The sequence below is a fragment of the Haematobia irritans genome, chromosome 4, assembly GCF_050003625.1.
Source record: "Haematobia irritans isolate KBUSLIRL chromosome 4, ASM5000362v1, whole genome shotgun sequence".
In the NCBI taxonomy this organism is placed as follows: domain Eukaryota; kingdom Metazoa; phylum Arthropoda; class Insecta; order Diptera; family Muscidae; genus Haematobia; species Haematobia irritans.
This window is the reverse complement of record NC_134400.1, coordinates 178,418,538-178,446,078: the sequence shown is the minus strand read 5'-3', so window position 1 is coordinate 178,446,078 and position 27,541 is coordinate 178,418,538. Positions and strand designations below refer to the sequence as shown.

The 27,541-nt window shown below is 35.0% G+C and overlaps 2 protein-coding genes across 2 annotated transcripts in view; one reads left to right on the top strand and one right to left on the bottom strand.

Moving 5' to 3' along the window:
* The window catches only part of LOC142233761 (uncharacterized), a 175,365-nt gene that overhangs the window by 51,262 nt on the left and 96,562 nt on the right, over positions 1–27,541 (top strand). The gene's annotated exons all lie outside the window — the stretch shown is intronic.
* On the bottom strand, positions 19,355–20,854 carry LOC142233764 (zwei Ig domain protein zig-8-like). Its single transcript, XM_075304792.1, has one exon. It carries the CDS (start codon positions 20,551–20,553, stop codon positions 19,657–19,659), a length of 897 nt encoding a protein of 298 aa, XP_075160907.1. The 5' UTR covers positions 20,554–20,854; the 3' UTR covers positions 19,355–19,656.

The window sequence follows — 27,541 nt, the reverse complement described above, 5'->3', positions numbered from 1 at the left end:
GTGGAACACAATTTTAGTAAAAAAATATGGGAGACATTTAAATCTGAAGCAATTTTAAGGAAACTTCGCAAAAGTTTATTTATGATTTATCGCTCGATATATATGTATTAGAAGTTTAGGAAAATTAGAGTCATTTTTTACAACTTTTCGACTAAGCAGTGGCGATTTAATAAGGAAAATGTTGGTATTTTGACCATTTTTGTCGAAATCAGAAAAACATATATATGGGAGCTATATCTAAATCTTAATCGAATACAATCAAATTTCGCACACTTGACTATACTGCTAATTGTACTCCTAGTGCAAATTTTCTACCAAATTCGGCCAAAAATCTGGCTTCTGGGGCCATATAAGTCCATATCGGGCGAAAGATATATATGGGAGCTATATCTAAATCTGAATCGATTTCAACCAAATTTGGCACGCATAGCTACAATACTAAATCTACTCCCTGTGCAAAATTTCAACCGAATTGGGCCAAAACTCTGGCTTTTAGGACCATATTAGTCCATATCGGGCGAAAGATATATATGGGAGCTATATCTAAATCTGAACCGATTTCAATCAAATTTTGCACACTTGACTATACTACTAATTGTACTCCTAGTGCAAAATTTCTACCAAATTCGGCCAAAAATCTGGCTTCTGGGGCCATATAAGTCCATATCGGGCGAAAGATATATATGGGAGCTATATCTAAATCTTAATCGATTTCAACCAAATTTGGCACGCATAGCTACAATGCTAAATTTACTCCCTGTGCATAATTTCAACCAAATTGGGCCAAAACTCTGGCGTTTAGGACCATATTAGTCCATATCGGGCGAAAGATATATATGGGAGCTATATCTAAATCTGAACCGATTTCCAAAATCAATAGGGTTATATTCTGACCCAAATTAGGAACATGTGCCAAATTCGAAGGCGATTGGACTTAAATTGCGACCTAGACTTTGATCACAAAAATGTGTTCACAGACAGACGGACATTGTTATATCGACTCAGGGACCCACCCTGAGCATTATTGCCAAAGACACCATTTGTCTATCTCGCCTCCTTTTGGGTGTTACAAACATATGCACTAACTTATAATACCCTGTTCCACAGTGTGGCGCAGGGTATAAATATGGGAAACATTTAAATCTGAAGCAAGTTTAAGGAAACTTCGCAAAAGTTTATTTATGATTTATCGCAAGGAAAATGTTGGTATTTTAACCATTTTTGTCGAAATCAGAAAAACATATATATGGGAGCTATATCTAAATCGGAACCAATTTCAACCAAATTTGGCACGCCTAGCTACAATGGTAATTCTACTCCCTGTGCAAAATTTCAACTAAAGTCATATGAGTGTAAATCGGGCGAAAGCTATATATGGGAGCTATATCTAAATCTGAACCGATTTCAACCAAATCTGGTACACTTGCTACACTATTAGGTTAGGTGGCAGCCCGATGTATCAGGCTCACTTAGACTATTCAGTCCATTGTGATTCCACATTGGTGAACTTCTCTCTTACACTAGACACTTGGTGGCTCGTCTCCTTATGGGTGTTACAACATATGCACTAACTTATAATACCCTGTTCCACAGTGTGGCGCAGGGTATAAAAATTGCGGATGCGTCTTTTTTGAACACCTGTTTCTATATGAAGGAGTTGCCAGATCGAAACAAAATTTAACATGGGTTCATACCAGAGATGGAAGTTTCCAAAACACTTAACTTTCTTCTGTTTATACAGCGCTTTTTGTGCTAGGCTACGAAGTTTCCAAACTGCTCTCATATTATGGAATTAGATTTGGTCAGATCTCACCATTGGCCATATGTGGAATTATATATAATTATATCTAATTCTGTTTCATAATATCTGGGTAAATCGGCCTAGATCTAAAGTGGCCAATTTTAAGATCTGATTATATCTACTTAGATCCTCCAATTTTTACATGGGAATGTATTGTCAAGACAAGGAAAATATAATGGTCTCTTATAAAAGAAAATATTAACTAAAAATAAAGAAAAAATCATTAGCGCCAAAACGTCACAATTTTAACCATACTGTAGTTCATTCTTACTATTGTAGGTAATCGTAGGAAATTTTTCTTCTGCTTTAGTTCACATTAAACTTATGTGTGCGTTCATTGAACTTTACACTACAATTACAATTTTCGACACATTATTGGGATAAGGAAAATGTCATTCGGCTATGGAAAAATTCGAAAAAAAAAAAATAAAATTTAACTCCAAATAATTAATTTGTTTTCAATGAATGATCCATCTACATCAGAAAACTTAAAGGGATTTGGGTACAAAGTTTACGGAAAATAAAAATAACAAAAAAGTGACAGAAAAACTTAATAATATGGAATTTAGTGACAAAAACAAAACGGTAGCAAAAGTTGACATATAGTCGATATCGATCAATATTTGCTCTTATTTGCCTATTGGTTATTTATTTCGACGATTTCTATTAAAAACCATTCATCAATAGCAATCATGACAATGGAACCTTTTTGAACTACAGAAAAATTTCACATTGTGTTCCATGAATTAGAATTTATCTACATACGATGGCCAGGCCATACATGTACGCCCACATATTAGGTCGTGAATATGGACATGTTCATCATCATTCAAAGTGAAATACTTGAAATACAAATTCAAATCTGCATTAAATTGACCAGTGAAAGCATTCCACTAGGATTGTTGTGACATAAAGGCTCCCAATCTCCACCTCTGGCTCACCATTTCAATTTCACCTGAAACTTTGACCCAAATCAAGCTTAATATGTCACATCGCGACTGGCAGTAGCAGGTGAACCTTTTACCACATGGGGTATCCATCATCACTGTTCTCTACTACAACTATAGTTGTTGTCGTCGCCATCGTCATTGTTGTAGTTGGCGACATCATCTTTTGTTCCAAATTAAAATGCATGAAAAAAGCTGGTATGATTTTTCCTCAGCTAACATAAGTGAGTTTGGAATCTGCTGGTAGCAGATGGATAGGTAGCTAGTAGGTTGGTATTATGTGGTTCGTTCTAATTTTCATCATTTTCCATATTTCAAGCTAAGCCAACCTCTACTCGTATAAATACAAAATCACATAGACTAGCTAGGTGGGCCTATTTCAAATGGCTCCGTAAGTTATGCTAAAATTCACTTGGTTACAACAAATAATTATTTAATTTGCAATGTTGTCAGGGAATTTAATGGAACATCAAATTCAAGCGGTAGCTATATGAGCAGACCTATAAAGAGCTACATGAGAGCAGCTACACTCTAAAAAAAATCGCTTCAGTAACATATGCCCCAAACACATTTTGTTTCAAGCATATATATATATATATATATATATATATATATATATATATATATATATATATATATATATATATATATATATATATATATATATATATATATATATATATATATATATATATATATATATATATATATATATATATATTTATTCAGGATTGGTCCAAACAAAATATTGTTTGTATTGTTATAATATATATATATATATATATATATATATATATATATATATATATATATATATATATATATATATATATATATATATATATATATATATATATATATATATATATATATATATATATATATATATATATATATATATATATATATATATATATATATATATATATATATATATATATATAAGTAACGTACATTACATTGTAGGTATTGCCATATGAAAGATTTATTGAGAGTTATAGTAAGAACATATGATTTTGTTTAGAATAGTGTGTAAGATTGAATGAGTATTTTAGATTATCAATGAACGTCATGAATGAATGACATGAATGAATATTAATGAATGAAATATGGTGAAACGTGACAACACGGCAAAAACATGATTTCTCCTAAACGTCCATTCATCACTCTCTCGCTTTTTGACATCGTAGAGTTAAGATCATTTTTTGTAAGAAGCTATTTGTAAGCAATTAAATAAAATAAAAACCTCTTATTATAAAAGTCAATTATAGTTATATTTTACTGGCGCAGTCGGTAGGATCCGCGAAAAGGATCCATAAACAAACCTAACGCTTAAAACTAAATTATTTTGGACCCAAAAGTTTTAATGAGCAACAATTTCGAAGACGAATTAAGTACTCTATTAAAAAACGTAAAACTAAACTGTACCACAATGGAGAAAGCTGAAAAACGAGAGTTTGTCCTTAGAAACCTCAAATTTATTGAACACTTTGATGGAGATCCAAATAAGTTGGCGTTCTTTATTCATAACGTCGATGCTCTGGCAAGCACAATCAATGATCTTACTTTGGAAGACAAAAAACTATTTTTTAACGCAATCCAAAGCACATTGACTGGATCAGCATTCGACCTAATAAGGAGAGAGTGTCCAGCAGACTGGAAATCATTAAAGCAGTTGCTAATAGAGGAATTTGGTGAGAGCAAACCAATAAGCTCATTGATTTTAGAAATGAACAATATTAAATTTAAAAATAATGTAAAATCATTTTGTGATGAACTAAACTATGAAATTTGTAGGATAAAGGACTGCATTAAATTGAGTGATGAACTAGATTTGTTGAAGAAAATTTATAATGATGAAATCGAAAAAACGTGCTTGAGGGTATTAAAAAGTGGACTACCTAATCACTTAACAGCGCTATTAAATGCCAATTTAGTTACTAATTTTAAAGACGCATTAAAACTGTTAAGAGAAAGTGATGATTATTCGAGCAATTTTAGGGGCAAAGTAAATAGAAATGTTAATTTTTCACATAACGCTCAATCAGTTATGCCCAATATGCGTCACTACCAAAATTACCCAAATTCACAAAATCCATATTTTTACCCACAACCACAATACCAAAATTTGTTATATCCTCCTCATAGGCAAAATCAACCACATTTTTTCAATCCTAATAGTCTCCAATATCAGCATAATATTCCACAAAACAATAAACCATTACCAAATGTAAATGTTCAACCATTTAAACAACAAGGCGATTACGACTCGAATCAATCACGTATTCGACGATACGGTGCTCCTATTCCTATGGAGCAGGATGCCCAAAATTTTCACTTGAACGCCTCGGAACCTTACCATCAATAACCATTCTAGTAAACTGCAAACCATATGAATTTTTAATTGACACAGGTTCGTCAGTCAGCTTGATAAAACAAAATTTATTAAAAGAGCCTGTTCGAGTATCTGATCCTATTGCTTTAAAAACGGCTAATGGCCTCATTTATTTAGATAAAGTTCAGAATATTTATTTATTGAATAAAGAGTTAAAAGTTTTTGTTTTTGATTTCTCCGAAAAGTATGACGGATTATTAGGATACGATGCTTTAAAAATACTGAATGCTACAATTAACTTAGTCGATAATATAGTTATTTTGAATAATATTATATACCACATATCTGACAATGTTACTAGCGGAGTTAATTATGAATTAGTCATGGAAGAGCTAAACGTTCACGAAGTAGTAGGAGATATTAAAGAATCTAGGTTTCGATTAGACCACCTGAATCAAGAGGAATGTAGATCTTTACAGAGACTGCTAAATAAATACAGTTCAATTTTTTACAATGAAGGTGATAATTTGACCTTTACACATTCTATTAAGCATAATATTAGGACTCATCACGATGATCCCATTTATAGCAAATCATATAGGTATCCCGAGGTTCACAGGGTCGAAGTAGACCGACAGATAAAAGAGATGTTGGATCAGGGTATTATATGCCACTCCAATTCTCCTTATTCTTCGCCCATTTGGGTGGTTCCTAAAAAGCTCGATGCATCGGGTAAGGAGAAATGGAGAATTGTTATAGACTACCGTAAGTTAAATGATATTACAGTCAGCGATAAATACCCCATACCGAACATGGATGATATACTAGATAAACTTGGGAAGTGTCTCTATTTTACAACGATAGACCTCGCTAAAGGTTTCCACCAAATCGAGGTGGACCTTGCTGATAGGAAAAAGACCGCATTTTCAACAAGAAATGGGCATTACGAATTTATTCGCATGCCATTTGGGCTCAAGAATGCCCCCTCTACTTTTCAGAGATTGATGGACACTGTTTTGGGAGATCTTGTTGGTAAACACTGTATGGTCTATCTAGATGATGTCATAATATTTAGCACATCCTTGCAGGAACATTTGGATTCCATTGAAAAGGTATTTAAGAGACTTTTAGAAGCGAATTTAAAAGTTCAATTGACGAAATGCGAATTTATGAAAAGGGAAGCCGAATTCTTAGGGCATATCGTGACACCCGAGGGCGTTAGGCCAAACGAGAAAAACGTTAGTGCTATTTTAAAATACCCAATACCGAAGACAGAAAAGGAAATAAGAAAATTTATTGGTCTAGCCGGCTTTTATAGAAAATTTATACATAATTTTGCGGAGATTACAAAGCCTCTTACGAGGTGTTTAAAAAAAGGTAACAGAATCGACCATACCGATAAGAATTTTGTGAACGCGGTGGAAACGATAAAGATATTGATTACTAGGGAACCAATATTAATTTATCCGGACTATGAAAAAATATTTACGCTAACAACCGATGCTTCAAATGTTTCATTAGGTGCTGTACTTAGTCAGCAGGGGAAACCGATTTGTTTTGCAAGTCGAACGTTAAATGAACATGAGCTCAAATATTCTACTATAGAACGGGAACTGTTAGCTCTCGTTTGGGCGACAAAGTATTTTCGTCCCTATATTTATGGGAGGAAATTTATTGTTAATAGCGACCATAAACCTCTTCAGTGGCTCCACAATTTGAAGGAGCCGAACATCAAATTACAAAGATGGAAAATAAGACTCAACGAGTATGATTTTGACGTCAAATATATTCCTGGAAGGGAGAATCATGTTGCTGATGCGTTGTCCCGGATACGGTTAGAACAGTGCGGAATGCTAGAAGACGCTAGGTCCGATTTGGCAACTATTCACTCTGCGGATGAGGATAACTTGAATTATATACCCATTTCTGAAAGAGTTCTAAACACATTTAAGAGACAGATTAGAATTATAAGGGGAGACATCGCTCGAATTTCGAAAGAGAAAATTTTCTCAAATATAAGGACAACGATATCGTATACCGATTTGACGGAGGAAACTATCAAAGATATAATAACGACATACTTCATTGGCGTGAGTTCGGCTATTTTTGTCCCTGACGATAGAGATTTTATTAGAATACAGGATGTTTATAAGACCATAACTAAAGGCAGTAACCATAAAGTTGTTAGGTGTATGAAAGAACTTGAAAATGTAACAGACTATCATGACTTTAAGACACTCGTCACCGAAATTCATTTAGAAGGGCTCCACCAGGGTATAGAGAAAATCGTCCGTGAATTTAAATCGAAATATTACTACCCTCACTATGTAAAGGAAATCTCAAAAATTGTTAATAGCTGTGAGTTATGCAATTTATGTAAGTCAGACCACATATCTAACTTATTACCTTTGAAGATAACACCACCGGTCTACGCGACCAGGGAAAAATTCGTAATAGATTTTTATCAATGGGATAAGCAATATTTTTTGACATGTATTGATTTATTTTCGAAGTTTTCAATGGCGGAGAAAGTTTCTAATTTGAATTGGTTAGAGACCAAACGAGCTCTACTAAGAATCTTCAATGTTATGGGACCACCGAAAACTTTAAAAATAGATCAGGACCAAGGAATGAATAACGTAAATATTAAACAGTGGCTTGAACAATTGGGCATCAACGTGGAAGTAACAACTGGTAAACCGGGTATAGGAGACATAGAAAGGTTGCATAAGACATTGAACGAACGACTAAGAATATTAAATACCTCAGGAGATAGGGAGTTGAATTATATGAATATAGAGCAAACGCTCTTTATTTATAACCACAATATAAGGCATTCGAGTACGGGCGAAACACCCTACAACGTATTTTTCAATAGAGAAAATCCGAAGGTGGACACGCAACGTGTGAAAGAACAACGAATTAATAATATAAACAAAACAAGAAGTGATAATCAGGTAAATACTAGCTACGTAATTGGAGATAATGAAAGAAAAAGACTAAAGAAAATAGAAAACCCATTTAGGAAGGCACAAGTCGTAGAGTGCGAAGATGATGGTGAACACTTTGTTGTTAAATTTAAGAATAGGAAAGTAAGAAAGCACACAAATCAATTTAAGAGACGGAGAGTAACAGAAGAAGACGAGCTAAGCAATAGTGCAAGTGATGCTCTTAGTAACGAAAGCAATTCATCACAATCATCCCCCGATAATTAATTAAAGTTTATGCGAGGATGGATTTGAAAACTGAGGTTTGCAGTTGAACTAAAATTATTTATTTGGTCTGAAACAAATAAAAAAAAAACAACAAACAACAAACACAGAATATATTTTAAACTAAAAGTTTTGATTTCGAAAAATTAAAATATAAATGTTTGAACATATATTTTTATTTCTGTTAATGTAAAAATACCATGTAAACATTGAAAACTAAGCAACTATCCCTTATGAATGTTTAAATTGTAAGCTTTGTAAATAGTAATGTAGTTATCAATGGGGACATTGATGTATCTAAGAGGGGGAGGAGTAACGTACATTACATTGTAGGTATTGCCATATGAAAGATTTATTGAGAGTTATAGTAAGAACATATGATTTTGTTTAGAATAGTGTGTAAGATTGAATGAGTATTTTAGATTATCAATGAACGTCATGAATGAATGACATGAATGAATATTAATGAATGAAATATGGTGAAACGTGACAACACGGCAAAAACATGATTTCTCCTAAACGTCCATTCATCACTCTCTCGCTTTTTGACATCGTAGAGTTAAGATCATTTTTTGTAAGAAGCTATTTGTAAGCAATTAAATAAAATAAAAAACCTCTTATTATAAAAGTCAATTATAGTTATATTTTACTTATATATATATATATATATATATATATATATATATATATATATATATATATATATATATATATATATATATATATATATATATATATATATATATATATATTTTTTTTTTTTTTTTCAGGATTGGTCCAAACAAAATATTGTTTGTATTGTTATAACATATTATATTTCACCTCAGGCATACACTGGTAGAAAAAAAATTTTAATGAAACTTTTTTTATGTATATATATTTTTAAGTTGCCAATTGGTTACTTCCATTATTTTACTTGCAGCATACTCTCTAGGTCTCTCTTTCTAAATACATATATGTTTATAGGCTATTTGTAAAATAATATATGTTTGCAACCAAGCATATTATATTTACAAACATTTTATGTCCCAAACATAATATGTTCTAATATATTAACACATATATCCCAAACATGTTATGCTAATTTATGAACATTATATGCTTGCACTTAAAAATATTGTGTTAAAAAATTTGAGTTCCAAACATATAATTTTTACACCCAAACATATGAAAAACAGTCTTTCTCGTCCGTGTACAATGTTGAAATGTTTCATTTTAGTGATCGTGGTAGCAACTATGTGGTTGTGTCGAATCACAAACGAACAAAGTAAGTTCTTGGCATGCATAATAATTGAAACTATTGTACATTTTTGTAAAAAAATTCAAGAAATCTTAATTTACCATGTTGAACACTCTAAGATGCCTGATTTCATATAAATCAAATAAATGTCCTTCTCGCAAATTCGATACTGATGCTTATTTGGTTTCAGCATGGTTTATTTGGGCCAATGCAGGGGTAGTGTAACATAGTGAATCGCCCATACCCAGCAAACAAAGAGTTGTCAAAAAAGTAGTGAAAAGGTTATTTTTGCTTCCGGAAATGGTGCTAACTAAACGCAGAGGAGATTAATTTAACATCGGCTTGTCATAGAGTGGATGCCTACCATTTCAACACCCGTTGCACTGAATTTGCATCACTTCCTAAGGTGTTATCCGAATTCAGTGTTTTGGAGTGAATTAAAAAATTTATGATATTTTGCCAAATAAATAATTTTTATAATTTTTTATGATTTTTAATGCATTCTGTCACTTTTCTAAAAATAAAAAAATTGAAACCAAAGAAGTTAATATTCCCCATTAAAAATGTGACAAATGTGATTTATAAAGAGTTGAATTATAAACAAGTATATACGGCCGTAAGTTCGGCCAGGCCGAAGCTTATGTACCCTCCATCATGGATTGCGTAGAAACTTCTTCTAAACACTGCCATCCACAATCGAATTACTTAAGTTGCGGTAACGCTTGCCGATCGCAAGGTATCTTAAAACCTCCTAACACCATCTTCTAAATTGTATGTAAGTCCATACGTGGATATATTAAATCAAAAAAGATCGATCCAATACGTATATAATTCAGTTTGACAAAGTAGACATAAAATTTTGACAAAATTTTCTACAGAAATAAAATTTTAACAAAATTTTCTATAGAAATAAAATTTTCACAAAATTTTCTATAGAAATAAAAATTTTCTATAGAAAGAAAATTTCGGCAAAAATTTCTACAGAAATAAAATTTTAACAAAATTTTCTATAGAAATAAACTTTTGACAAAATTGTCTATAGAAATAAAATCTTGGTAGATTATTTTTGGCTTGAGTGGCAACCATGATTATGAACCGAATAAAATTTGAACAAAATTTTCTATAGAAATAAAATTTTGACAAAATTTTCTATAGAAATAAAATTATGACAATGATGAAAATTTTATTATGAACCGAATAAAATTTTAACAAAATTTTCTCTAGAAATAAAATTTTGACAAAATTTTCTATAGAAATAAAATTTTGACAAAATTTTCTATAGAAATAAAATTTTGACAAAATTTTCTATAGAAATAAAATTTTGACAAAATTTTCTATAGAAATAAAATTTTGGTAGATTATTTTTGGCTCTAGGGGCAACCATGATTATGAACCGATATGGACCAATTTTTGTGTAATTGGACCTATTTTGGTATGGTTGTTAGCGACCATATACTAACACCACGTTCCTAATTTGAACCGGATCGAATGAATTTTGCTCCTCCAAGAGGCTCCGGAGGTCAAATCTGGAGAACGTTTTATATGGGGGCTATATATAATTATGGACCGATATGGACCAATTCTAGCACGGTTGTTAAAGATCATATACTAACACCATGTTCCAAATTACAACCGGATTGGATGAAATATGCTTCTCTTAGAGGGTCCACAAGCTAAATCTGGGGATCGGTTTATATGGGGGCTATATATAATTAAGAACCGATATGGACCAATTTTTGCAATGTTGTTAGAGACCATATACCAACATCATGTACAAACTTTCAGCCGGATCGGATGAAATTTTCTTCTCTTTGAGGCTCCGCAAGCCAAATCTGGGGATCGGTTTATATGGGGGCTATATACAATTATGGACCGATGTGGACCAATTGTTGCATGGTTGTTAGAGACCATATACCAACACCGTGTACCCAATTTCAGCCGGATCGGATGAAATTTACTTCTCTTTTAGGCTCCGCAAGCCACATCTGGGGATCAGTTTATATGGGGGCTATATATAATTACGGACCGATGTGGACCAATTTTTGCATGGTTGTTAAAGACCATATACTAACACCATATACCAAATTTCAGCCCGATCGGATGAAATATGCTTCTGTTAGAGGCTCCACAAGCCAAATCTGAGGGTCCCTTTATATGTGGGGTTTTACGTAAACGTGGACCGATATGGCCCATTTTCAATACCATCCGACCTACATCGATAACAACTACTTGTGCCAAGTTTCAAGTCGATAGCTTGTTTCGTTCGGAAGTTAGCGTGATTTCAACAGACGGACGGACGGACGGACATGCTTAGATCGACTCAGAATTTCACCACGACCCAGAATATATATACTTTATGGGGTCTTAGAGCAATATTTCGATGTGTTACAAACGGAATGACAAAGTTAATATACCCCCATCCTATGATGGAGGGTATAAAAACCTCCTGTGTAGATAAAATAATTGGGAGGACATTTTTGGAATTGCTTTTAAAGTTGTGCCTTTAAAACAACTTCCTGGACATAATACATCTGATGTTGACAACAATTTTATATTTATCGAGAAAACAATAGTTTTGCGGAAAAACATTTTGCTCCCGTGTTTTTTGGATATCCGCGGTAGCATTTTCAAAATTAAAAATTTCAGAAATTGTCCATTTGAATTATTGAGATCGCATTGAGATCCAGAGCCTCTTCGAAGAGCAAATTTCGTACGATCCGGCTGAAATGTAGAAAGTGACGTAAGTATATGCATTCTAACAGCCGTGCAAAAGTAGGTGCAAATCGATCCATAATTATGTATAGTCACATATAAATCGATCCCCAGATTTTATTTGCGGAGTCTCTTGAAGGAGTAAATTTCATTCGATTTTATTGAAATTTGGTACGTGAGTAACAACCATACACAACTTGGTCAATATCGGTCCATTATTATATATAGCTCACATATGAATCGATCCTGGGGTGGGACCTCCGGAGCCTCATGAGGGAGCAAATTTTATCCGATGCCGTTTAAATTCGGTACGTGATGTAAGTATATGCATTTTAATAATCATGAAAAAATTTGGTCCATATCAGTTCATAATATTAGATAGGCCCAATAGAAATCAACCTTCAAGATTTTACTTCAGAAGTCTCATGGAGCACAAATTTATCCGATCCAGTTGAAATTTAGTACGTGATGTATGTTATGTATATGCCCTCTAACAACCATGTAAAAATTTGTCGATGCCACTCCATAATTATATATAGCACCCATATAAAGCGACCCCCGGATGTGACCTTCGGAGCCTCGTGAAAGGGCAAAGCTCATCCAATCCAAGTAATTCGATTGTGGATGACAGTCTTTAGTCTAACTTTGTACGCAATCCATGGTGGTGGTAACATAAAATTCGGCCTGAACGAATTTACGGTCGTATACATTTGTTATAATATTCTTGTAATTTTATAATGGTTTCTACTTTCTTATAAAGTTTCCGATCATAATTATAGTAGGATATTTTTTTAGATTTGAATCAAAATTTTATAAACCAATGAGACCAACGTATGAAAATAATGAACACAATTTTCAATTATATTTTTAAATAAAAATATATTGTTTTTATTTAATTAAACTATTAAATAGGATAATTAAAAAAAACAATAAAAACTTAACAAGTATATACAGAAATAAGTTCGGCCGGGCCGAATCTTAAATACTTACCACCATGAATCAAATATAATAGTTTACTTTGAAAACTCTTCGTCGTAGCGGGTTTCTTGATAATATATAGAATTTTAGGGGGTTTGATGACAAATTTTCTTCCAAGCAAATCAGTTCAACCCGACTCTATCTATGAAGACTAGATCAGATTTATGAGAACCAATTTTGTTTGATTTTTAGAGAAATCATAAACATATCGTGTATATGATGAAATATCGCCTTGATTTGAAATCTTAAATCTGTAGATTTTTTCCGACATTATTTAAATGAATGCGATGAGTAAAATCTGGAAATTTTACTTTCAATTTCAAGCAATTTTCACGATCAGTGCGCCTGTTATACCCTGAAAGAAGTGTATTCTTTAATACCTCTAGATTTTCAATTTCAGGCAAATCGGATAGAAAATACAGTTTCTAAACGCCCAAGAAGCAAAATCGTTAGATCGGTCTATATGGGGGCTATACCAAACATGAACCGATACGGACCATTTTCGACACACCTCTTTATGGTCCCAAAATATTTCTAGATTTCCAATTTCAGGCAAATCGGATATTAAATACAGTTTCTAGAAGCCCAAAAAGCAAAATCGGGAGATCGGTCTATATGAGGGCTATACCAAAACATGGACCGATGGGAACCATTTTCGGCACACCTTTTTATGGTCCTCAAGTACCACTAGATTTTCAATTTCAGGCAAATTAGATAAAAACTACGGGTTTTTCTAAGTCCAAGACCCCAAATCAGGAAGTCGGTTTATATGGGGACTATATCAAAACTTGGAACTGACCTGCCTGCAAACAAAAAACGAATCTGTGCCAAATTTCAGGACGATAGCGCCATTATTGAAGGATGTAGCGTGATTACAACAGACAGACAGACGGACATGCTTATATCGTCTTAGAATTTCTCCCTGATCAATAATATATATGCTTTATATAGTCGGAAACCGATATTTCGATGTGTTACACAGGGAATGACAAACTTATCCCCTTCACCATTCTATGGTGGTGATTAAAAAAATAATTTTATAAGTTAAGTTTTTAGTTGACTACGTTTTCAACTTAAATCAACTTTTTAATTGGAAATATTTTGTATATTTTTTATGCAGACGGACAGCATTATATCGCCATCAAATCTCGCCCTTATCAAGTCTATATAGACTTTATGTAGTCGGAAATCGATATTTCGATGTGTTACAAAAAAAGTTGGAAGTTGATTTAACGGCACGAATTTAAAAGCACTTCAAAAATGTCCTCCCAAAGATGTACTTTATTATACCCTCCACCATACACGCTAACAAAAATTCGCTTCTGTAACATATACTCCCAAACATATTTTGCTTCAAGCATATATATTTTTGGGTATTGCCCAAACATTTATATGTTTGATCTCTTCCAATATATAATATGTTTGAAAGCATATTGGTCTAAACAATATATGTTTGGGTTGTCTTTCAAAAAACAATATGTTATTATGTGAACATATAATATGTTTGGAAGCATTTTGCACCCAAAAATATTATATGCTTAAAAAAAATTCTCCCAAACAATATTGTGCTCAAAATTTTATTTATTTATTTATATATTTACAATCATAATGAATTATGAAAATAAACAGGTAATACAGGTGCTAACAACAAAGGTTTTCGACCTGAATGCTCAAAATTTTGTTTCTGCCCAATTGTATATTCCCCCACATCTTTCTCACTTCCACGAGATTTTTTAGTTCTTAGCACCTTTTTCTGTAATACAAACATTGTAGAAGAAATTATTCAATTGTATGATTTTTTTTATTTTAATTTTACCTTTTGCCGGACGGGGATTCGAACAGCGGACCACACAGTTTTTAAGGATCAAAGAAGTAGCTGATCAATTGCCCAAGGAAAAATAAAATGTTAATTTTGTAATAACAAGCAACAACCACCAACTTAATTCAATATCGCTCCCTGTTAAATAGCGCTCCAAGCTACTAAACACATATATGTTTATAGGCTATTTCTAAATTAATATATGTTTGCATCCAAGCATATTATATTTACAAACATTTTATGTCCCAAACATAATATGTTCTAACATATTAACATATATGTCCCAAACATGTTATGCTAGTTTATGAACATTATATGCTTGCACTCAAAAATATTGTGTTTAAAATTTTGTGTTCCAAACATATAATGTTTATAGCCAAACATATGAAAAACAGTCTTTTGCAACCGTGTAGGATGGGGGTATATAAGCTTTGTCATTCCGTTAGTAACACATCGAAATATTGCTCTAAGACCCCATAAAGTATATATATATATATTCTGGGTCGTGGTGAAATTCTGAGTCGATCTAAGCATCTCCGTCCGTCCGTCTGTTGTAAACTTCCGAACGAAACAAGCTATCGACTTGAAATTTGGCACAAGTAGTAGTTGTTGATGTAGGTCGGATGGTATTGCAAATGGGCCATATCGGTCCACTTTTACGTATAGCCCCCATATAAACGGACCCCCAAATTTGGCTTGCCGATCCTCTAAGAGAAGCAAATTTCATCCGATCCGGCTAAAATTTTGTACATGGTGTTAGTATATGGTCTCTAACAAGCGCAAAAATTGGTCCACATCGGTCCATAATTATATATAGCCCCCATATAAACCGGTCCCCAGATTTGGCTTGCGGAGCCTCTAAGAGAAACAAATTACATCCGATCCGGTTGAAATATTGTACATGGTGTAAGTATGTGATCTCTACCAACCATGCAAAAATTGGTCCACATCGGTCAATAATTATATATAGCCCCCATATAAAACGATCCACAGATTTTGCTTGCGGAGCCTCTAAGAGAAGCAACTTTCATCCGATCCGGCTGAAATTTGGTACATGGTGTTGGTATATGGTCTCTAACACCTATGCAAAAATTGGTCCACATCGGTCAATAATAATGTATAGCCCCCATATAAAACGATCCTCAGATTTGGCTTGCGGAGCCTCTAAGAGAAGCAAATTTCATCCGATCTGGCTGAAATTTGGTACATAGTGTTAGTATATGGTCTCTAATGACCATGCAAAAATTGGTCCGCATCGGTCCATTATTATATATAGCCCCCATATAAATCGATCCCCAGATTTGACCTCCGGAGCCCCTTGGAAGAGCAAAATTCAACCGATTCGGTTGAAATTTGGTACATGATGTTAGTATAGGGTATCCAACAACCATGCAGGAATTGGTTCATATCAGTCCATAATTATATATAGCCTCCATATAAAACGATACCCAGATTTGAACTCCGTTGCCTTTTGGACAAGCAAAATTCATCCGATCTGGTGGAAATTTGGTGCGTGATGGTAGTATATAATATTTAACAGCCATGCCAAAAGTGGTTCATATCAGTCCATAAGCATATATAGCCCCCATATAAACCGATCCCGAGATTTGGTTTTGGAGCCTCTTGGAGGAGCAAATTTCATCCGAGTCAGTTGAAATTTGGTCCATTATGCTAGTATATGACCGTTAACAACCATGCCTAACTAGGTCCATATCGGTCTATAGTTATATATAGCCCTCAGATAAATCGATCCCCAATCACACAAAAATTGGTCCATCTCAAGTTCATAATTGTATACAGCCCCCATATAAGCGAGACCCATATTTCAATTCTGGCTCTCTACCACGTATGGACTAACTCACAATTTAGAAAACGATGTTAAGAAGTTTTTAGATACCACAACCCAAGTAATTCGATTGTGGATGACAGTCTGTTGTACAAGTTTCTATGCAATCTATGGTGGAGGGTATATAAGATTCGGCCTGACCGAACTTACGGCCGTATATACTTGTTCTAACTATACAGGAAGTTCTTTTGATTCGAATTTTTATACCCTTCACCACTACTGTGGTACAGGGTATAATAAGTTTGTGCATTTGTATGTAACGCCAAGAAGGAGTAATCATAGACCAACCTTTTAGTATACGGATCGGCTTAGAATTAAATTCTGAGTCGATTTAGCGATGTCCGTCTGTCTGTCTGTCTGTCTGTCTGTCTGTCTGTCTGTCTGTCCGTCTGTCTGTTGATGTATTTTTGTGTGCAAAGTACAGCTCGCAGTTTTAGTCCGATTGTCCTAAAATTTGGTATAGGGTCCTATTTCGGCTCAAAGACGATCCCTATTGATTTTGGAAAAAATCGGTTCAGATTTAGATATAGCTGTCATATAGATTTTTCACCGATCTGGTCATAATTGGCGTGTATATCAACCGATCTTCCTCAATTTCCGTACATCCGAATATTTTATGGGTCTCGAAAAACTTGCAAAATATCAGCCAAATCGGTTCAGATTTAGATATAGCTCCCATATATAGCTTTCGCCCGATTTACACTCATTTGCCCACAGAGGCCAATTTTTTGCTCCGATTTAGTTGAAATTTTGCATAGGGAGTAGAATTAGCATTGTAACTATGCGTGCCAAATTAAGTTGAAATCGGTTCAGATTTAGATATATCTCCCATATATATGTTTTTTTGATTTCGACAAAAATGGTCAAAATACCAACATTTTCCTTATTAAATCGCCACTGCTTAGTCGAAAAGTTGTAAAAAATGACTCTAATTTTCCTAAACTTCTAATACATATATATCGAGCGATAAATCATAAATAATCTTTTGCGAAGTTTCCTTAAAATTGCTTCAGATTTAAATGTTTCCCACATTTTTTTACTAACATTGTGTTCCACCCTAGTGCATTAGCCGACTTAAATTTTGAGTCTATAGATTTTGTAGAAGTCTATCAAATTCTGTCCAGATCGAGTGATATTTAAATGTATGTATTTGGGACAAACCTTTATATATAGCCCCCAACACATTTGAGGCATGTGATATGGTATCGAAAATTTAGATCTACAAAGTGGTGCAGGGTATAATATAGTCGGCCTGCCCGACTTTAGACTTTCCTTACTTGTTATAACTCACTTTTTTCCTATTTTTAATGGGAAATTTTAACTTTTTTTGTTGTAAACATGTTAAAGACAGAGTAAGAATTAATAGAATTTTACAAATTAATTAAATTTTGACAAACAAATGCTAAATATTTGAGGTTAAACGTTACAGACAAGAAATTAGAAAAATTATTTATGTGACAAAATATCACAATTTTTTTTAATTCACATCCAAAACTCTTAATTCGGATCACCCCTTGAAAAGAGATGCAAATTTAGTGCAATGGCTGTTGAAATGGAGGACACCCGTCCTACGACAAGCCCATGTTAAATTTATCGTTTCTGCGCCAATATTGCACCACTTCCGGATCCGAAAAGAATATTTCACTACGCGACGCTTATCATACCCCATTACCATTCTATGGTGGTGGGTATAAAAGCCATATTGTCCACTACTCCGTAATTGTCATTAGTATCCTTGCTTTTTGCAAATAAAGTAAAAGTTTATGAAGCACTCACTAAAATTAGTTTTACCACATGAATTAATTTCTATGGTAAACACCATTATGATAACAGCGTTTACTTGAAACCAGTATGGGGGCAGGCCAATTAAGATGGTACATGAAATTATGGTATATGTTTCAAATTGCTATGTTCAAAGCATTGGAAAACCTGGTCATCATCACAAAAATTTCAATAAATTTACACAATACATACAGTGCAATTTGTGTTAGTTGGATTTGGAATGACTTTGAGGTTTGTACTATGGTCTGTGAGTACAAATTGGCGCCATATACTGAGTACGGGGGTATGGGGTAAGGATTCACGTCGACATAAAACGGTATTTACAAACTTTCTGTTTTGTTATAACTGGCCTGAAATGTAATAAAAGTCCTAACTTAAATTGTGCCACAAGTCAATTTTGTTTAAAGTTTTCTTCGCTTTTGTTTTATGTTTTGCTTAAGTCCAAAGAGAGTGATGATACTTTCAATATTCTTTCCTTATGTTGATATTTTCACCAGAGGGGGGACAAATATAAAAACACACTCACACACATACCCCCGCACAAAGGACCATTGTTAGTAATATTTTGCTTCCGTTATTTTTGGAGTTTGTAAACTTTTTGAAATGTTTTTGAATATACAGACCTCTTGCACTTCCTTTTTTCCCTTTTTCGTTGGATTTATTTTGGACAAAAACATTTTGTTGTTGTTGGTTTTTTGTTTTTGTTTTGTTTTGTTAAATATTTGTATTCTTATAATATTTTTGTTTTATTTGTATTATTTCAAAACGAAAGAAAAGACAATTTTTCCTAATAAGAAAACACCACCACACACGGGGCTTGTGCGGACTCTAGGATTATTGTTTAATAGTTTACATTAATATTAATTTTATATCAATATTTGTTGTAGTTGTTTTTGTTATTATTATAATTATTATTTTTAAAGAGATTTTGGTTTTTGGTTTGTTGGGGGGGATTTGATTTTAAAAAATCCACTCTATCATTGGTCATAACAAATACAACTGGAACACGAAAATTAGGGGAATATTTAGAACGTATGCGGTTGTCTTCATTGTGCCTTGGACAGCGGCAGGATGTTCACCCTGTAGTATGTGAACTGTGACAGATTTGGGATTGGCATTTGACGGCAGGCAGGTATACATTCCAGAGTCTGCGGAGGTGGCTCTTTGTATCAGCAGATGGGAGGTGGTTATATCGCCCTTCTCCGTTATCACTGACACGCCGCCACGGGCCGAGTCGTAATTAATCTCCTCATTATTATGGGTCCAATGCACCGAATGCGGTGGGTCAGGCAAATGCCTGACAACACACGTTAAATTCACTGTTGATCCCACATCAATGTACATATCGGGTCCACCGGGAATGCTCGTTATTGGCTCCACCACGGAAAATAGCATTGTATAACCGACTGGCGGCGTTGTTGACACTTGACACTCATATGTCCCCGTATCCTTTAATTGAGGGTATTTGATTTGCAGTGACCAGTCATCTGTGGCCTTGTTGAAAATCGATGTAAAACGTTGGTCCGATGTGTAGGTGGTCTCCGCCACTGTTAACAAATGCAGGTCTCGATGGCGTATCCAGGAGACTGTTTTATTGCCCAGATTTTTGATGCGACAATTCAAATGGGCCGTCCGTCCCACCAGCGAGGTTACATTTTTCGTGGCCGATGTATCGAAATAGGGTCCCCGGTCCAGGGGCTTATTGGCTTTATACATTTCACCATTGACATTGGCATTTTGGCTGCCTACCATACCACCCGTTTGGGATGGCACAACGATGGCATCGTCGTGGTGGATATTGAAATCGCTTTCCATGCTTTTGTATTGACACTCAATTCCTCTATAGAATAATATTGCTAATAGAATGCGTATGAACATCATTATCTATCTCTCTCACTATAGCGGAAGATACTGCTCTTAGTAGAAATTTAACATTTCTGCAGCAATATTTTTCGTTTGTTCTTTGGTCTTAATTGTTTACAACAATTTTCGTTTCAATATCACAATTTTTTCTATTTGTTTAATGGTTTTTTTTTTGTCCCGTGAAGTTTTTGTTCTTAAAAAAAAACAGCCGTAACTTTTTTTGTGCAAAAAATTTTAACTATACAATAATAAAATTCGAGGAGCACAATTTTTCACTTTTTCCCCTTTGACAATGGACTTTCTTCTGCGTTTCGTGTTGTCCCAGCCTGAGTGTGTGTATGCGAGTGTATAAGAAGGACCTTTGATTTGCCCTGGACATGCGCCCTTTAAGTTTACTCATCTCTGTATTTGTGGTATATGAGAATTGAGAATTTTAATGATGATATCAGGGTTCGAAAAATATAAAAACGTAATAGCGTTACGTTACCATTACAAACGCATATGAATTTTCGAAAGCGTATATAGCGATTTTATGTAAATTCTTGATTAGTTAGGGTTATTTAAAGTGACAACTCCAAATGTTTATCATTAAGATTTCTTTTGTTATTCTTTTTGTGAAGCATCCAATTATTGGTCTCAGACCTCATAGAGTACGTATGTTTTCATCTGAGTTGGTTGAAACTCGACATATGGTATCACTATCTATCAACTAACTATCATGGAAAAATTGGTTTAAATTGTTCAATACTTCTATATAGCCCCCATTTATACCGATCCCCAAATTTAACTTCTTGAACATACCGACGAAGCAAATTTCATATGATCCAATTGTAGTGATATTAGTTAAGGGGGATTTTTTTTAGCAGCTGACGCACGTTTCGTGTTTTGTTTCAATGTCAAACATCATCCAGTTTTGTCTATTAATTAACCATGAATCCTCTTACAAACGAACAACCCTTCCAACATATTTCATTGTACCCTTCACCACTACTGTGGTACAGGGTATAATAAGTTTGTGCATTTGTATGTAACGCCAAGAAGGAAAAGTCTGAGACCCATCGTTTAGTATACCGATCGTATTAGAATTAAATTCTGAGTCGATTTAGCGATATCCGTCTGTCTGACCGTCCGTCTGTCTGTATATGTAATTTTGTGTGCAAAGTACAGCTCGCAGTTTATGTCCGATCGTCCTCAAATTTGGCATAGGGTGTTTTTTTTGGGATAGAGACAATCGCTATTGATTTTGGAAAAAATCGGTTCAGATTTAGATATAGCTGCCATATATATTTATCCCCGATCTGGTCATAGTTGGTGTGTTTATCCACCAATTTTCTTGAAATACCGTACATCCAAATATTTTATGAGTCTCGAAAAACTTGCAAAATATCAGCCAAATCGGTTCAGATTTAGATATAGCTCTCATATGTATCTTTCGTCAGATTTAGACTCATATGACCACAGAGGCCAAAGTTTACTACCGATTTTCGTGAAATTTTGCACAGAGAGCAGTATTGATATTCTACCAATGCTTAGTAAATTTGGTTGAAGTCGGTTCAGATTTAGATATATCTCTCATATATATCTTTCGCCCGATTTGCACTTATATGTCCTCAAAAGCCAGAGTTTTGCCGTGATTTGCTTCAAATTTTGCACGAGGGGTACGCATGACGGTATCGTTATGTGTGCCAAATTTGGTTGAAATCGGTTCAGATTTAGATATAGCTCCCTATATATGGGAGCTATATCTAAATCTCATCATTCGTCCGATTTGAACTTATATGACCACGGAGGTCAAAGTTATACTCCCAATTACGTGAAATTTTGCAGAGATTGCAGAATTATTATTCTTACTATGCCTGTCAAATTTGGTCAAAATCGGTTCAGATTTAGATACAGGTCCCATGTATGTGTACGCCAGAGTTGGGGAAATATGGTATGTTACACAAAATTCTGTGATGATATTCCAATATCGTAATCATATCCTACACACTGTTGAACCCTGTTCAACCATCTTTACGTCATTTCCAATACTATATAATGAATATGTATACAGTCGACTCCGCTTTACTGAAACGTTAAAAATGCAGCCATTTAATTTCAGTTATCCGAAGTTTTTGCTAAAGCGGACTACGGATAACTGAAAAAAACTTCCAGTAATGCGAACTTCGGATAACTGAAAAAGTTTCAGTAAAGCGGACTCCGTATAACTGGAAAAAAATCCACTCAATTTCAGTTAACCGAACTTATGACCAATGCTATGTACATAAAATAATAAAAACATGGTGTTTGATTCCGTGTGTGTGCCATCTACAATTTTACCTTTCAGTTGATTTTATTTACAGAGTGATTTAAACTGTTTTGAAAGTGCCATCTTCACTTGAAATAAAGCGTTCTCAATACGGAGAAGAAAATGTACTCTCTCTCAATAGCGAGAATGTGGCATTTTCAGTAAAGCGAAGTCATACTAATGTGACGAAACTCATTTGAACACAAAAAACTTTTCAGTAATCCGATTTTTTCAGTTAAGCGGAGTTTCACTAAAGCGGAGTAATTTAAATGAAATGGACAGAAAAAACAACTGGGGAATGCGATCGATTTCAGTTATCCGAGGTTTTTCAGTAAAGCGCATTGCGCTAAAGCGGAGTCGACTGTAATTGAATTGTATTTACTGAATTAATTTTATATTTGAATTAGAATCATAAAGAAATTGAAAATATTGAATTAAAATAACTGAAGTATCAACTAGAAATTGTGAATTACCTAGCATAGAGAAAGTGGCAACTCCTTGCTTCTCTCTTCAGTGAAAGCTTTCACTCAAATTTAATCTTAGCGATATTCGTCCTTCTCTACCATTAACATGAATTGCTGAATTAACGAATTTGTACACTTGATATGTATAATGGTATTTTTTTATAATTCACTTGTGCATCGTCATCCCGCTTGGTAAGCTGTCATCCCAATAAAGTTCCAGACAAAACCTGACATCTTGCGTTTTCTTTATATTTTTTCTTTTTGGTATTTTACAATTCCTGGAGACTCTGAAACCACAATCGATTAACAGTCCACTATTCAAGGAGCACATCCAGAATTGTACATGGTCCTTCGAGCCGGATAGCAGACTTTACACATAATGGTAATAGCAGACTTTACACATAATGGCTGAGTTTTAAATAAGCCTCCGACTTGTGGAAATATCGCCCGACTTGGCCAAATAATATATCATAACCCACAATAGACTACATATTTTCAAATCGGTTAAGATATAGAAATTTGAATATGGGAATAGAAACCTTCATTACAACTCCAAACAAATTTGAAGGAGTTGAGATGGTAACACAAATTTTGGTGTACATAGTGGTGAAGGGTATAATATAGTCGGCCCCGCCCGACTTTAGACTTTACTTACTTGTTTTATTATCAAAATGCGTGCTCTGTTATAAAAGCTCATCGCACGCTCATTTTTGATTTTGAAAATTTAGAGGTATTTTAGGTTCACAAAGGGATGCACTAAATATGCTACATATTGGTCCATAGTCCTTGTTTTGGGTAGTCGAAAAGGTTTTTCGTAGTTGTAATCATTTTTTTTATAGTTGCAAATGAATTTGATTGAACCTCCTTTTGTCATTTTCAATTGCAATAAAAACATTTCTTAGCCAAGCACTGGCTCTAGTAACTTGGTCAAGTTTCTCTTGAAGCCAATTTTAATATATTAAGGAAATTTTTTTCTTAAAGAATCTTAAAATATCAATTATTCAACACTATATTATGTGACGCTGGAAGTCGGTGACCCTCGTTTCCAGCCACACCTATTCACAAGAATTTTGCATTTATGTTTTTACTTTTTTTATATATTTGAGGAATCCCTTTAATTTTTATTTTAAATTGTTTAGTTTTATTAATATTCAATTTGCGTTATATTTAAGTTAAATTGTTTTTTTTTTGTTTTATTAAATATATAAGATAAATTGTGTTCATAATAAGAATGAAATACCTATTTTTTTGTTATAAGAATAAGTTAGGGCAGTAATAATACTCTAACAAAGCATAAACAATTGGAGTAAACAAGTTACAGTTATAAACCAACAACATCATAAGGGAGCAACACCTATTACGTTTAGAAATAAACAAGTTGTCGTTAGAACGCGTGACGAGGAAAAGTATAAAAGGCGTGCACTGTGTGATTCAACAGCAGCCAAGAAGGACACGTCGACGTGGTAAGTGGTTCCCAGAACAACTTGGTAGAGACACGACGTAGTTAATGTAGAATCAGTAGCAAGCTCCTATTATTCCTACCTTTCCCTTATCCTTCCCTGCTCCGAAGCTAGAGGTGTGCGACCACTCTAGCCACGTGTTCCTATCTTTCCCTGTTCCCTTAATCCCACAACTAGAGGTGTGCGACCACTCTAGTCCCGTGTTCCTATCTTTCCCTATTCCAAAGCTAGAGGTGTGCGACCACTCTAGTCACGTGTTCCTATCTTTCCCTATTCCAAAGCTAGAGGTGTGCGACCACCCTAGCCACGTGTTCCTTCCTACCTTTCCCTTATCCTTCCCTGCTCCGAAGCTAGAGGTGTGCGACCACTCTAGCCACGTGTTCCTATCTTTCCCTTTTCCCTTAATTCCACAACTAGAGGTGTGCGACCACTCTAGTCCCGTGTTCCTATCTTTCCCTATTCCAAAGCTAGAGGTGTGCGACCGCACTAGTCACGTGTTCCTATCTTTCCCTATTCCAAAGCTAGGGGTGTGCGACCACCCTAGCCACGTGTTCCTTCCTACCCCTTCTTCCTACCTTCCCTTATCCTTCCCTATTCCAAAGCTAGGGGTGTGCGACCACCCTAGCCACGTGTTCCTATCTTTCCCTTTTCCCTTAACCCCACAACTAGAGGTGTGCGACCACTCTAGTCACGTGTTCCTATTTTTCCCTATTCCAAAGCTAGGGGTGTGCGACCACCCTAGCCACATGTTCCTTCCTACTCCTTCTTCCTACCTTCCCCTTATCCTTCCCTGCCCCGAAGCTAGAGGTGTGCGACCACTCTAGCCACGTGTTCCTATCTTTCCCTTTTCCCTTAATCCCACAACTAGAGGTGTGCGACCACTCTAGTCACGTGTTCCTATCTCTACCCTACAGCTAGACCACTCTAGCCACGCGTTCCTGTATTTCTCCCTCCACTTTTCCTATTCCAGAACTAAAGATATTGCGTGAATCCCGTGTCCCTCCTTCTCATCCCGTCGAAGCGTCACTCGGTGACCAGAACCACACTACCCTCGTGTCCCGCCGTCTCACATCGCCGACAATCCCCGGAGTAGTGCTCAGCTCTCCCGAAGTCACCACATCACCACTCCACAGTGAAAAGACGATACCAGACGATACGAGTACCGCACACAAGTTGAGGACCGGTAGGTCTCAACCACTTCAAAGCCCGAGGCCACCATCGCATAATTACCGCCCGTACGATTAAGGCTTACCATTGTACTATAACTCCTAACGACAAATAAAGATTCTTACCCTAAAACCGTAACAATCACGCCTTCTTATCTCAGTCTCTAGAATAAATTTCTGTGACGTACCCTGTCCATCGAGAGCCTTACCCCAGCCAGTAGTGGGAAAACCCGTCGTTACAATTATGTAGCAGCAATTTTCCATTAAAAAAGGTATCAGTGTTTAAACAGCTGCTACCAGTGTTGGGCAATTTTGTAGGTATTCTAGATAAACGAGTACAATTTTTTTAGTCCGTCACGGCTTGGGTGTCCAGAACTAAAAGAAAATAATCCTAATAACGTATTGGCTAAAGAAATTTTCAATCAATACGTTTTTTAATAAATTTTTGGAATCCTGGAAATTGCAACTCTGCGTATAAGACCACATACATTCCCATACATGTACATAAAACTGAAGTGAGAAATAATTTTAGCCAATAGTGAGAGAGTACTAAAGAGCTCTGAGAACTTAAATTGCCTTTATTATTATGTATGTTCTCATGTAAGTATGTATGTATGTAAATTTGCAAGTACAATTGTATGTTTGCATTTATATGTATGTAGTGGCTTAAATGCTTGAACCTACGGATGTGTGAGACACACTGCCATACATCAATAATCTAAAATGTGTTTGTATGTACGTGTGTTCAGATATATAATATCTGACTGAGCGAATGAATGTTGGCATGAACATAGATTTGTCTGTTTGTTTGTGCGCTCTCAGAAAATAAGCATCACAAAAGGAAGAACAGCAATTGCATTCACATCTTCCCCAGCAAACGAACCACACTCGGTGCACACATTCCGACACATTAACTCAAAACATTCAGCCACACATCGTCCTTACACAAACATCCATCTACACCTCCATTCACCTCACTCGGTCTGGTGTGTGTGTGCAAAATGTGATTGTTTAGGGTGTGTGTGTGTGTTTGTGTATGAGCTTGCAAGAAGCCTTTGATGGTTTTAAAACAAAGCCAAAGCAAAGGAATAAGCGAATGCGACGAATTAGAACCGAGAATATGAATGCGAGAGCGAATGTGAATGAAATTTAACTAAAATTGACCTAAAACAATGGGGGAGAGTTGAAGATCTCTTCCGACGATAGCACAGACAAAACACAAACCAAGCCAAGTCAGATAAAAAAGGAAACGTTTGTATGCAACCTGACCTACATTCGGGTAGGGGATCTCTTTTATATTTATTTCGCTTTTTTTTACTGAATTGTGGTTTCAGGATGTTTTATTATGTTCTTGAGCTACTCACCGACAAAACATACACACACACATACAAATAGACGCAAATGCATACATCCTCCTCCGCCTCCACAAATAAACATATACCGATAACATACATGCATCAGATACTCTAGCGCGCTACTTACAATTGACGAATGTATACAGAATATGGGGCACTACTCGTAGAGAAGATTTTCTTTTGCTTGAAATGTTTATGTCGTAAAAAACTGGAAAGGAGAATTAAATGATAAAGGAAATTAACTGCTTCAATTGCTATGGGTGGTGTGAGTGAT